Below are 14,270 nucleotides of genomic sequence, written 5' to 3'. Positions count from 1 at the left end.
AAAGTCCAACACACAGCAGAATAAGAAGAAAAGAGAAATACAGGCAGAGTCTCTGCAGATACAGACACCACTACTGGGTTATGATGAGTAGGATATTTTTTTTTAGTAGTGTTAAAATTGTTTTTTGGGAAATATCGCATAGTATACCTTTAATTTTTGCCATTTTAATCATTTCATGCCAGATGCATAACTCAGTGATTATGTGTTTAAAATATGGCACAAAAAGATACATTTAAACCTCAAAATGAAGATATAGTATTTTTCGGATAAAAGTCACCACATTTAGTTGTATTTAGTTGTATGTTATCGTTTCATTGACCTATCTTTGGGTGCCACTGTGCCAGTCATGGGCTGCAAAATGAGGCTGGACTGCTGGTCGTCGCAGAGAAGAGACGACTGCAAAACAGAGAAGTGGAAGAGCTCCTCCTCTCCATTCACCAGATCCACTGTCTGTTCCACTTTTCGACCTGTGCACGCACGCACACACACACACACACACACACACACACACACACACACACACACACACACAAACACACACACACACACACACACACACCATATTTCAATGTTCTACAGACACGTTGAAAACACAGGCCTACATGTCCTCAATAAGATTTGCTTAGTATCATTGATTTGTCAAAAATCAGTTATGTACGTGAATGGTCACTGTGAGACTGTCAAATTTAAAGTTTGTTACTATATTTGTTGGGAGTTGCACATGCTCAGTAGCTAGGTAAGATCACATAAGCTAGATAACTCTTTCTCCAACTTTGGTCAGTCCAAGGCAGGATTAGCTGGGAGACTTCTTCTAAACGAGGGCCACTTGTGGAAAACCTGAAGAACAGGGACATGTAAGTAGTTTTTTCGTAGATCATGGTGAACTAGTGTGTGTTGTAGCAGTGTTTTTCCATTGAGAATGAGCTAGCATGCTAGTGCTAGTATGTGCTGCAGCCACCTGATGTGGCGATCATGTGTGAAAGCACCAGAGACATAAAACAACACCCCAAATATTTTTGATTGACTTTAAACAATAGTTTATCAACCAATAATAAACAGTTACCGCTTCATCACTGGTTGAAATGTTATGGTCCCATCAGGGGGACACATATTTTTCGCTAGAGGACCAGACATGCACAGGCAGTATTGCAGTAAGGGGGCAGATCTTGTATCTGCAATTAGTGTTCATATTTCTATTAGTTAGCCATGACCGTAATCTCTTCCTAACCCTAACCAAGCAATTCAGTTACTTAAACTTAACCTTAGTCATGCTTAATTGTGTGCAGATAATGTTAAAATAAAGTCACCCAAAATATATATGCACTTGAACACTAACATGGATGAACTGTCACCACATCACAAGGGAAAGAGAGGAAAATCCTTGAAGAAACTGTTCCTTTGTGTTTAGTAACATGTTGTGTGACTTAACTGTTTAAATGAATGTACAAGTGTGTCTATGTATGTTACATACCAACAAGCAGTTCTCCAAAGTCAAGGTGAGGTCTATTAAGATAGACAAGTGGTTCTTTAGTTGTACCCACACACAGGATGGGAACAGACAAGGACAGAGTCTCAATCACAAAGCTCCAGAATGACTCCACCGTACCCAGCTGCTCAGCTACAAATTCAAAATACACCTGTGCAAACACAGAGATAGACCAGAGGATTACGAATGGCTAACAATTTACAAAGAATAGAGGACATGAAAAAATTGTTAAAAAAAAGGGTGAGAAGAATATAGATGAAGAAGGGGGAAGGGAAGAGTGACGAAGTAGATCAGATGAGTTAAACTAGAAATTAATCAAATTAAAATGGTATTAGATTAAACGGAAGGAATGAGACTGGATTAGATTTGTTATGATGAAGTGGGACATGGGAAGACAGGGACACTGAAACAATAATAAGATGGAGATCAACAATTTAAAATGAGGAGGGAGATTGATACTGAAAAATGTGCAGTGGCATGAGATGACATACTGTAGTTGAATGAAACAGGATAACAAGTGTAGTATGGGGCAGGAAAGGACGATACTCTTTTGTCCCGAACACATGGCTGCCCATTCCATTTGTATTGTAGTAGTATTGCGACTCAATAGTATTGAGGTTCTAGAGACAATATATCATGAGACATTTCTAAAACGAATTATTTTGAAAGAAGAACGCACAGCACATGTCACTCAGTCAGTCTGACATTTATAAATTTTCTACATTTTTGTAAATAAGCACATCATATGTTTTTTTCTGTATTTTCTGCTTTTGGTCTGTAGGAAAAAAACGGGATGTAGTTGCTGTAGGCGGTACCGTATGAAAAATAACAATTTAGGTGAATCATTGGGACAAAAAAAAGTTTCATCCCTCCTATTAGACATTAAGGCTCTTTCACTGTGTGTGTGTGTTTCTACTCTTACTTCCACTTTCTTCCCAGGCAAGATGGTACCACATGGATTGAGGCAGCAGAATGGGCTGCCACCTGTGTCTTCGCACCTCCACTTGAATGAGTAGGGTTTACTGGTTGGGTTCAACAGACTAAAACATCTGTGATGTAAAGCCAGAAGATACACATATGTAAAAAGGGCTTACAGTTATGGAGATAAGAAAAGCTTCTCATATATCTCTCTCTGTTACCTTGTTGATGGCACAGATAAGCCAAGACAGTTGAACTCTATGACCCTGGTGTTAGGGTCGACAGGGCGCCTGAATTCAGGGCCACGACGGTTCCCACTGATATAGTCCGAGTCCTCAAGGCCGAAGTGGAAGTGGGGCAACAGGCTACGACCAAACACAGAGACACAGGGAGCCTGATCCCCGTCCTGCAAGTTGGGGATACTGAAAGAAAAATATTCACATACATACAATCAAAGTCTGTGTCATAGTTATTTTTGTGAAGAGATCCATTTACTCCTTACACTCATCCTATCCTTCCACAATTCCAGGTCCCCTCATCCCTTATTAACTGTGGCAATATATTAGTATGGCTGAGATGGATGAGCTCTGTAATTGAATATTTACTTCTTCACTGTAAAAGCTGCCTACACATCCATTGTTTTCCCATGGGGAGATTTTTCTCCACACACCGTTTTGAATTGCCACTTAGCGCTGAGGTCAAGGTATGAATTATTTAAACTTGACCTCGTTGCCTCTGACCTCTCAGGGCACAACCAATTCCTGAACGTGTACCTGCGGTGCGCTTTGCCTCTCTGCTCTGCACCTTACCTGGTGATTTTGCCGCGGATGTTTAGGCGGCTTAATATAACTTATCTACTTATCATAGTAAACGAAAATAAGCAGTAAAATATATTTTTGTAAACTGAAACTAAATAAAAACTTTGAAAACCTTCAAGAAAATCTCAAATTAAACTGAAAATTTTGCCTAGTTAAAAAAAACAAGTAAACAAATACAATTTAATAAAAATAACGTTAATAATTTCAACAAAATTTCACTACCAAAAAAAAGAAGACAGCATGATTATTCGTCAATTCTCGTGACATTTAAGCACAGAACATGAACGGACTTGACATTCAGACACTAAAGTAACGCAGAGATTTAACATTAGACATCATTGCCATTTCTATACAGTTCTCCCTCCTTGTATTTTGTACGTCTATGTAGCGACATTCTTCTGAGACATTCTAAATGGCCCTCTGAAACCATCTTAACTGACTAAACTTCCTAATGTAAAACTAAAACTTAAACCTTTCTGCAAAACTAAATTAAACTAAAACTAAAATAAAATGATATGGAAAAGTCAAAACTAAAAGAAAATACTGAAAACTAAAAAAATCAAGAGTACTGTATAAGAACCTTGGTCTACTCTTTGTACTTGAACAATTTACTGTACCTGCTGAACAGCTTGCCCTGAAACTGGGCCACTTCCAGAGGTGAAAAGTAAACAGTGAAATTTTGAACGGCGCCAGGCTCTAAGGCTCCTATGAGGGGCTCAATGCTGATGGGCGGGAGCTCAGGATTTCCCATTAGAAGAGACGACCCACTGGCCACAGCGCTGGCAGGACAGGCTCCAGTTAACACTTCTGTTGACCTGCTGTCTGGTCCAGGTAAGGATAGGGTCCCATCTGTTCACATTTACACACAGTTTACACCTCCAGTTTTGAAAAGCATTCAAATGTAAAATGTCAAAAGTCAATCTTGGAACAAAATGGTACAGCAATTCCAGTTAATGCTAATATTCAAGCATGATATACAATAATATTACTGTTATACCTCTTTGGTCATTGTTCTTTGGATCCATGAGTACCTGCCAGGAGAATTCCAGTTTGACAGTGCCATGATTCACTATCTGCAGTCTGCACGCACACGCACACACACCCGCACGCACACGCACACACACACACACACACACACACACACACACACACACACACACACACACACACACACACACACACACATATTTTGATTATCAGTATTTTTATCATCTCTAGACAATTTATTTGTATTGTTAAAACAGCATATACTGCATACACTGTATACCCAGAGCCTGACTTACTGGTAGAGCCTGGTTTGGTAAAGCAGAGTGTCTTTGAAGTGGATGGTGTTGGTGTTGCAACTGAACTTTACATAGTCACAAACTGCGCTGATACGCAGTTCCAACTCCTTCTGGGAGCCCTCAACCACGGAGCAACACGGCTCAGGATCTGTCTTTATCACCTGCAGGCAAACGTATACATGCTTGCTTAACTTTAAATGTGAACTTGTAACTGTCTCTCCATTTAACATTTCTTTCACAGACAACATGTTTACCTTATCCTTCCCAGGCTGCTGTGGTGCTACTGAAGCCTGCTCGACAGAACTCAGCCACTGCAGCGTCCCCTGGCGATCGTCCCAGTCAGCCACCTGCTCTAGTGGCTGCAGGAACTCCACCATACTAACCTTACATCTCATTGGCTGTCTGTCCAGAGTCACTGGCTGATTGGAGCAAAAGGTGACAGTCACTTCCTTAGAACAACCAGCATGAAGGTGTCCCACCTGAAAGAAAAAGCATTGTTTGTGTTTACATGCAGTATTATCCGAAGCAAAAAAATTAAATAAAAGCGTAGTTTAAGATTCATTTAACTTCATTAAGAAGTTGTTTAAACCCACTCCTCTTCTACGGCCATGTAGTTCTGCTTTACCTGGGGTGAAAAGAAGACATGGGGTCCGACAGGAGGCCACTCAAACCTCACTGCCTGGCTGCTGCTGTGGTTGGTCATGGTGAAACTCTCTTGGTAGGGAACATCGACGTGGCAGTCACCGAAATTCAGCTGCTCATAATTACCTACAAGGGAGAAATAGACTTTTTAGAAAAATACGGGATGAGAAACAAGTTTTCATATTAATAAATGAGGACAGAGCATTTCTATGTTCACAATTCAGTGGTGGATTGTAACTAAGTACAATTACTCAAGAACTGTACTTGTACTTTAAATGTCTTTTCTTTTCATGCCACTTTCTAGTTCTACATCAATATACTTCAGAGGGAAATATTTTCATTTTTACTCCACTAAATTAATTTGAAAGCTTTAGTTACTAATTACTTTACAAATCAAGATTTTTGCACACAAAACACATGTAGTTTCTATGATGTTTAATTATAAATTAAACGACTTAACAACAACAAGTACAACTAAAATGATTGGCTGATTAAACACTTTTGTTCCATACACAGTTGATTGACATAACTTTTTTGATTGTTTACAGTTTCGAAAATGTGGGGAATTTTCTGCACTAATTACGTTTTCCTAATAATACTTAAATACCTTTGCAAGGTATTTTTACAGTGTATTACGTATTAGTACTTGTACTCAGGTAAAGGATTTGAATACTTCTTCCACCACTGGCACAATCAGGGAGTGACTGCTACTCTGGCTGATGAATAAACATACTTTACACCTACTTAAACATTTAGCCTGATGTATTGATGTCAATATAATATACAGTACATACATATATTGCTCAGCCATATTTACACCTTGTCCTTTTGTCTCCTGCCCGCCTTTCTTCTCTTACCTCCCTCATTTTCTTCCTGATCTATTTTCTGCAATAGTCTGCCAACGTTGTCAAGAGAGACAATTCCCTGGTAAGCTTCTCCGGTCACTTGTATTACGGTGTTGCTGTACTGGTTGTCCTCCACCTGCAGTGACATCTTGGCCTTGACACTCAGGGGTTTGTTAGAGCAGAAGCTGACCTCAAACTCCACCTGCTGGTTAACATTCAGCCTCAGGGTGGCTCTGTGAACCAACTGACGCTCTGTGGAAGAAGGAAAAGTGTCAGCAACGAGAAACACGGCATCTTGTACACAGTACCCCAGTATACTGTATATGCACTGTATTTTCAGACAAAACAGAAAAATGTTCCTGGAGTAATTTGTAAATGTGCCTTTCTCCATAAATATGTTGTTTTCAATTGAAATATTCTTGTTTATTTGGGCTGGATTTAATTAATTTTATTGTTTTAATGTGAATCTATTTGTTTTGTGGTCTCTCACTTGGCTGTGAAGCACTTTGAACTACACTCTGTATGAAGGGTGCTTTCCAAATAAAATAATAGGTTTATCATTATTAATATCATTAATATTATTAATCATAAACACCTTCAGATTTGTGTGTCTAGCATGAATTCCACTGTGTGAAATGCTAACTACTAATTGTTTAAGTGACGAGGAGTTTTACAGTGTTACGGTTGTCAGTGGTGAAATGTAACTAATTATATCTACTCGAGTACTATACTTAAGTACAAATTTAGGTATTTGTACTTAATTGAGTCTTCTCTTTTCATGCCACTTTTTACTTCTACTCCACATTTCAGAGTGAAACTCTGCACTTTTAATTCCACTACATTCCCCTGACAGCTTTAGTTACTAGTTATTTTACAGAATAATATTTATGAACACAAAACACATGTAGTACATTTTCCTAATGATACTTACATACTTTTACTTCAATAACATTTCCAATGCAGGACTTTCCCGTGTAACAGAGTACTCTACAGTGTGGTATTTGTACTTTTACTTAAGTAAAGGGTCTGACTACTTATTTGCACCGGATCTGCTGGAGGTTGTACCTGTGTCAGCGGTGCCCTCAATCTGTGTGGAGTGGATCGAGCTGCAAGTGTTGCCAGGAGCAGCTTTGAGGGAGAACACTCCATGTTTATCCAGCATGTCGATCTGGACCTACACAACACACGGAAGCACAAAGCAACCTTAATTGACAAAATCCCCTAATTTCTACCGTATTTACTCTATAACGTTTATGTGTTTTACATACAGTTCAAGTTGTTGAACAGCTGAAATAAGAAAATATGGAATGCCGCTAAAAGAAATGTGTTAAATCTATAATAAAATAAGAGAACAAAGGAATATGTCTCCTCCCACCTGAGCTGGAACATTTCCATCATTTAGCAGCACCAGGAGCTGGGTATGCCTGCGCCCTGCCATTACTTGTTTGAACTGCAGCATTGGGTTTCCTCTGCTGTTCTGCATAGCTGGACGCACCACACACACACAGGGTAAAGTGCCCTCCCCTACTATGTCAAACTCAAGCACCTTGCTCTTGAATGTGGGTGTCATTCTGGATCGGACAGAGAAAACAGAAGGTTGGCAGTGGCAAGCAAGACAGATTAAGAGTTGACAATACTATATTACTTCACTCACAGTAGTTGTCAAAATAAATGGAAAAACAAGGAGCAGAGAGAACACTGAAGTAGCACACACAATCACAAATTCATTTACTTGCTGGTACCATCCATTGTGACCTCAAATACAGCACTGTATTGCTGCATTGTCTGGGGTGTAAAGGTGACCACAGCAAACATGTGTGACTGGCTGGGAATGCTCAGGTTTGTAGCAGACAAATCAAAAACTCCCACGCCGCCTACGCTACGGGACATCTGTAAGGAAATGCAGTGTATGTTTACATGCTAACAACCATCTGTCACAATCAGTTCTACTCCTCTGTGCATGTATACATGCCCTACCTTACTGGCAAACGATTTGATAGCCAAGTTGAGCACACAGGGCACCTTGCTGTTGTTGGAGAGTTTGAAGCGTGCCTGGGCAGTTCGCCTGACCAGGACTTTGTTGAAAATAAACTTGTTCTCATCCCGGACGTAAATGCTCTCAGCATTGCAAAACTGCTCAGAGGACAGCTGACTACTATTGTGGCACAGATGGTGTTCCTCAAAGACAGAAGCCATGTCTAATGCTATACCTGGGAAACAAAACAAAGAAAAAAAGAGAAAAGATAGTCGGATAAAGTATTAGTCAAAGGAAAAGTGATTACCACTTTTGGCCTTTATGTACTGTTGACCCTCTAAATGTTTACAATGTCAATCCTTTTGCTATCTCTAAGGTAAAACCTTCTGATGAAAGATAAGAGAACCTGGATGACATAGTTTTTAGATTCTGATATAGCACAGAAATAGAAACAGCAGTAAGCACTGTTTTCATCTGAAAGGTAATAGTCTGTGCCTTATTGATCTCAGGAGTATTGAGTCATTTGGAAGCAAGTGGCAACTTTCCTCAGATTTATTATTCGAAGTAGACAAGACAGCAATCCACAGTTCTCACCTGGCTTACAGACTTCAGCCAGCAGCCTGTACGGTATGCCATCAGGCTGGTCTGAGGGGTCACGGTCACTGATGTCAATGAGCAAACCCTGGTTCCAGATGCCCAGCTGTTCCGCAACACAGTCCACTGTCACCACCTGGTGAGACCCTGGCTGTAAGAACCCTGTACAGGGAGACACTGAGAACAGCCCCATGGTGACGCGATTCTGGAGAGAAAAGATCGGAGAGGTACAGATGGGAATACTGGGGAAAACTACTTTCTACAGTTACTGAAGTGTCTTCCTGATGTGAGCAGCTGTTAAACTAATCAACATCTCACAGAACTTCATCTGAATTTATTCTCATTTTGTCGGGTTTTGTTTTGTAATTCCTCTTGTTTGTTTCCATACCATCTCCTGTCTCCTTTGCTGCACTTCCGCCCCCGGATGAATTGTTACTGATGCGTTGGCAGGAACGCTGTTTTACCATTATTGATATTATAATTAAAAAAACACTGAGAAAAAAGTACAAAAAATTAAAAAATTATATTTTTGTGCGGGTAAGGGCGGATGTTTTAGTAGGACATGGCCTTGGCTGAGGTCTGCAATCTCAGCTTTCCCTTCTAGTTTATTTATCATTTTGAAATGTATTATAGAACTTTTCAGAGCAGACATTTTAACTTGTCATGTAAGGAAAAGTCCAGGAAGAACTAAATGAAAATAACTGCTTAGTTCTTGCAATTAACAATTAGTTACATCTGTTTGACAAGTTACAATACTGCTGCGAAAAACATCTGTTCTGTGTTAGTAAATGTGTAAAAATCAGAAAAGCTAACATGAAGTTCAATCAATTAATACAAAACAGTATGAGACTGATGATGGTTTTTTTAAGTTTGTTTGACTAATTTTAAAATACACAACTAGGCTAGATAGGACTAGAGACAAGTGAAAAATAAATGCTTTTTGTAATTTGGGTGAATTGACCATTTATGACTAAAATCTCTCTTGCTGTGCTATGCATGCATTGTGTAAAACACAATGACCCCAAAATGTAAAAATGTAAAAGAATACACGTAGTGAATGCTAACAAGCATGTCATGCCTTTTCAATGATTATCTCTGCGGGAAAATGGTATGGGATTTTCTATTCTTGTATTGCCAGACCTTCCTTCACAGCACCGCAAAGGAGGGTCTGGCTAGTCCAAACAGCATTCTGAGATTGGAGAAAAACATGCTCTGTTACATGGGCATTTCTTTAAACCAATCACAATTGTCTTGCACGGTGCTAAGTGCTGCAAGTAGCACTTGTGACGCTGAAATATAGTTGTTTTAGTCTTTCAACAGAAATCTCAGATTCAACAGATAGTCTGGATTTACCCTGCAGAGATCTGAGGAGCATAGTCCTCATAAATCCATCACAGTTTAGAATTCCAACACAAAAGAAGCAAAAGGTAGCAGCCGAAAAGAAGGACATACAGCTGAATTTTTGGCGGCAACAGAGCATCCCTGAAGTGGAAGGTCATGGATATAGACTAGGGCTTTTCTAATGAGCTCTCCTACATTCTTAGAAAACATGGCAAAACAAGGATTGTCCAAACATACAAAACCTGCATAATGAAAAGGCATTGTTGTCATTGTTGTCATCTGCACTAGCAGTCTCTCACCAGTGCATTATTCATGTCTTTTAATATGGACTCGCGTCTCATTTTGCTACTGGCTCCAGTGGGTCTCTCTGAATGGCTCTCTTGAAGAATCTTACTCCCTGGACACCTGAGACCAGTACAAAGGGACACAAACAACAATTCATGTTCGACCTCTTTAAGCAAACTGATATTAGAGAAGCAATATGACACTTTTAAAACCTTTGACTCCTCATCATTTCAGGCAGCAATGTCCACCTCTGACAGTTCACAGTTTACAGGTGTACAATAAGTTGCGTTGGCATTTACCAAAGATTTGTACCTTTCCGGAGTCCTAGCTGATCAGGTAAGTAAATGTTGTAATCCATTTTTCAGGTCCACAATGAATGTTAATATTTTAATGCAATACATTGTACATTTTATCACGTGTTAAAACAGTCTAAGCACTACAACCTAACCTTGAAACATAACTGCTAAGAGCAAAACCTAATACATTTTTCAGTTCTTCATTGTAATTTATGCACACAATGTTATTTGTTAAATTACAATACTGCATGTAATGAGCAATTTCAAGGAGAGTACCAGAGAGATGTTTTATTAGCTTTAAAACGATATTGGACCCTGTGAGAGCCCACACAATCCACATTAGGTTTTATTACTCCTTCCTTTTCAATAAGGTACTGCAAGTGGTTTGTGCCTGCCGATACTGTTTACTGTGAAGCCAACATCATCACACAAGTGACTCTAGTCTTGCTCACAACTTAATAGGAATTACATATGATGAATTGATATACATTGGCAATTTTAGATTATATTGTATCCGAATTGTATTGGTTTTACTTTCACATGACAGGACTCATTCCCTCTAGTCAAGGCCCATAAAACTTTTGCAGTGATGGCAAGGATGCTCCAATGGAACTTCATTTTTAAGGTTTATTACACTTTATAGTAATATGGGATTTGTCACAAATGGCAGCAGAAATGGTTCCATGATAACACTATCTCATGACCAAGCCAACAACAACTGCCTTGAGCTGCTAGTTTTAAATCTCTTCTTTAACTTTGACATTTGAATTTCTATTTTAAAGCATTTTTTTAATGATTTTTCCATTTCAGCAGTGTAAGCCTTTGCGTGTGTGTGTGTGTGTGTGTGTGTGTTCTGTTCTGTTCTCCTACCCTGGCTTCCCTGGTGGCACAGGGTCAGTGGTCATGCGGCAAATAATAAACCGGCTGTCAAAGACTCCATTGTTCTCTATAGTGAAGCTCTGGGTTTTCTTGGAGCCATAGACCAATGGGCCGAAGTCGATGTCGCATGCAGGTGTGATTTTGTACCTAAAGGACCAAGCAATTCACCATTTGAGTTTTTTGCTTACACTCAGAACACCCTCCTTACAAGTACACTCTGAAAACTTCTGTAAAGCAAAATATATACTGACTATAATGTTAAATGGTACAAACACAAAGAAAGAGAATCAACATAATCTAAAAAAAAAAGTTAAGTGAGGGGTATAACATAATCAAAATCAGAATTAATTGTAATAATCCTTCTTAATTACTGCCAAAAAAAATTACACAAAAGAGACAAAATGAACGAAGCCTTAACCTGGAGAAGACAGCCTTGACTGAAACCTTGATGGCTAGGATGGCTATGGGTTCTCCTCCATTCCTAATTTTGGGTTCAATCACCTGCAGAAGAGAAAAATAAAATTTTAACTAGAGCGCATTCTAAACCCTTTCCTTCAGAGACTGGTAACAAAATCCTTTTCCATTCCACTTAACTTAAATATATATTTGAACCTCCAACTCAATGTAATAATTAAGAGCATTGTGTGGCTCTGACCTGGCAAGGAAGGACAGGTTCCTCTCTAATCAGGACTTCTTTAGTTGGCCTGCAGAGGATTTGCACTGTTGTGAGTTTATCATGGGGCATTAAAGTTCCATTCTGGGGGGACACCGTAAAAATGGAGTCTAGGTTTGGCTGGGTTGGATCAGTCCGCTGAAATGTAAACCTTGTGAAAAAAAAATTCAAGTAAACAACTTTATTAGTTTTATGGTGAGTCAAAATGTACTTACAGTAATGTATAAAGTAAACTCTAAGGTACACTGTTTAGTCAAAAAGTAGGCGCTCCAGGTGGCTGGGTTGTCTCAGTGGTAGAGCAGGCACATGTGTACTGAGAGGTTTATGCCTTGAAGCAGAGGTCCAGGATTCAAATCTCACCTGTGACCATTTCCTGCATGTCTGCCCCCTTTCTCACCTGACGTCCAATCAAATTAAAGGTAGATTACCCCCCCCCCCAAAAAAAAACCCACCCTTTTTCAAAAAGTAGGAGTTCCAGCTTACTTGTAAGCTATTTCATATTTTCCTTGGTTTTTCAGCCTGAGAGACTGTTTGGCCTCTTCAAAGACTTTAATGGTTCCAAAGTCCAGACAGCCATCTGCCACAGAAACAAGCGTATATTACATAATTTTAAAAATTTTGACATCAGGGCTGTAACTTTAATAGAATTAAACGCCTTGCAAATTAGAGGAGTAGATGCAAATTTGACCTTTATATGAATAATTGTAAGCTCTTCCAGTTTGTACCTGGTGTGATTTCCAGAGTTATGTCATATGCTTCAGCTGTGACCTGTATGTTCTCTGTGTGTACAATGCCTAGAATCTTCTCCAAATCGGATACCTGAAACAAAACACACAGCACATACTGTAGATATACAAACAGCTACTAAAAAACACAGTATGTCATTTATTTCTGCGATGTGGGTCCAGCTGGGGCCAGTCCCAGACTGATGGAAGCATTAATGTAGAGCCAAATAGCTTTGTGATCACAGGATCATGGACTGAATTGCAAAATTGCAAATTTAAAAAAGCTATAAGACAGATTCCATACATTAATCTACGTTAAGTCTGGGCTAAAACCTAACTGGGGATTTGAAAATATGACTTTTCAACTGAGTCTTAAAAAACTTTAGTACTAAAAAAACTGTAGTATTAAAAAAACATCTTAAAATACATTAAAACAATAATTCCCAGTGGCTTAGGCCTGGTGGGGGGCAATTTAGGCCTAGTGGGACACCTGACTTGCAATATTGCGTTGCAGCTGGTGTGATCCCTTCTTTGTTATGGCTCATGAATGAGCTGGGCATAACACATCACAAGATGGTTTCTAGTTACATCAACATTGGAATAGCACTTCCATATATGCATATGGAGCTTAGTTCAAGTTCACACTAGAATACTTCTATAGTTTCACTCCACCTCCAGACGTAAGATCTTCTTAACGTTGAGTGGCCTCCTGGACCTGAAGTGCAAGCTCAAGGGAAAGGAGGAGTTTGCTGAGATAATGCCCTCATCCTGTAGCAAACTGAACTCATCACCCAACTCCTCCACACCCTGCAGCCTCCAAGATACCGGCAGAGCTGTCCTATTATGCATCGTCACACTACGACTCTCCTGCCTAAAAAGGAGGATGAAAGAAAATAGATTGACCAGGAAAAGGACAGAGGGATAGACAGTTTAGTTTATACAAGAATTAGAAGATATTTGCTGGTATCGCTGTAATTAATGTATAATATTTTGACTTTTTCATGCTGCTTCTCTCTTTGGAAAGGGTTCAATGTGTTCTGTGGAAATAACTTCTCAAGTTATTATGGAAAAATACTCTTCGTCTTTTCTGAATTAATATATATTATACATATATATTTTGGTACCTGTGCAGCAAAGTCCGGTCAAAGTGCAAATGCTTGCTTTCCAGCTCCAGCTCTGGCCGAACGCCCCAGCAGGAGACGTTGATGATGACAAGCTCAGGATTGTTCTTAATAGAGCACACAATGCTGTCCTTTATCTGTCCCAGTTTGGTTGGGTAGGCCCACACTGCCAACTCCTGGTAGCAGGACAGAACAATATTAACATGTACCAATACTATTATATTATAATAGTTATCTTTATTACTTTAATGAAAACCAACATATTCTCAATCTGGAATTTCCCTGTTCTATTTTAATCAAGCATTATGAGTTATTCCCTCTCCGGGGAACCATCACCTTATCGTGGTGGAGAGGTTTGTGTGTCCCTATGAACCTGAGGGCTGTGTTGT

The 14,270-nt window shown here is 39.4% G+C and overlaps 1 protein-coding gene across 1 annotated transcript in view; it reads right to left on the bottom strand.

Annotated features, from left to right (window-relative positions):
• Positions 1-14,270, bottom strand: part of hydin (HYDIN axonemal central pair apparatus protein) — a 103,075-nt gene that overhangs the window by 17,424 nt on the left and 71,381 nt on the right. The window contains exons 55-77 of the mRNA XM_034878117.1: positions 13,885-14,057; positions 13,433-13,631; positions 12,761-12,854; positions 12,519-12,612; positions 12,018-12,186; positions 11,781-11,863; positions 11,354-11,509; positions 10,202-10,307; positions 8,562-8,766; positions 7,970-8,202; positions 7,725-7,882; positions 7,368-7,563; positions 7,058-7,166; positions 6,005-6,244; positions 5,131-5,273; positions 4,760-4,984; positions 4,506-4,666; positions 4,220-4,302; positions 3,840-4,071; positions 2,626-2,826; positions 2,409-2,535; positions 1,472-1,637; positions 320-467 (exon numbers count right to left, since the gene is read on the bottom strand). Of these exons, the coding sequence (XP_034734008.1) occupies positions 320-467; positions 1,472-1,637; positions 2,409-2,535; positions 2,626-2,826; positions 3,840-4,071; positions 4,220-4,302; positions 4,506-4,666; positions 4,760-4,984; positions 5,131-5,273; positions 6,005-6,244; positions 7,058-7,166; positions 7,368-7,563; positions 7,725-7,882; positions 7,970-8,202; positions 8,562-8,766; positions 10,202-10,307; positions 11,354-11,509; positions 11,781-11,863; positions 12,018-12,186; positions 12,519-12,612; positions 12,761-12,854; positions 13,433-13,631; positions 13,885-14,057 (3,701 nt within the window). The remainder of the gene's footprint in view (positions 1-319; positions 468-1,471; positions 1,638-2,408; positions 2,536-2,625; positions 2,827-3,839; positions 4,072-4,219; positions 4,303-4,505; positions 4,667-4,759; positions 4,985-5,130; positions 5,274-6,004; positions 6,245-7,057; positions 7,167-7,367; positions 7,564-7,724; positions 7,883-7,969; positions 8,203-8,561; positions 8,767-10,201; positions 10,308-11,353; positions 11,510-11,780; positions 11,864-12,017; positions 12,187-12,518; positions 12,613-12,760; positions 12,855-13,432; positions 13,632-13,884; positions 14,058-14,270) is intronic.

This window comes from Etheostoma cragini, chromosome 8, assembly GCF_013103735.1.
Source record: "Etheostoma cragini isolate CJK2018 chromosome 8, CSU_Ecrag_1.0, whole genome shotgun sequence".
In the NCBI taxonomy this organism is placed as follows: Eukaryota; Metazoa; Chordata; class Actinopteri; order Perciformes; family Percidae; genus Etheostoma; species Etheostoma cragini.
This window is presented reverse-complemented; position numbering and strand designations above follow the sequence as displayed.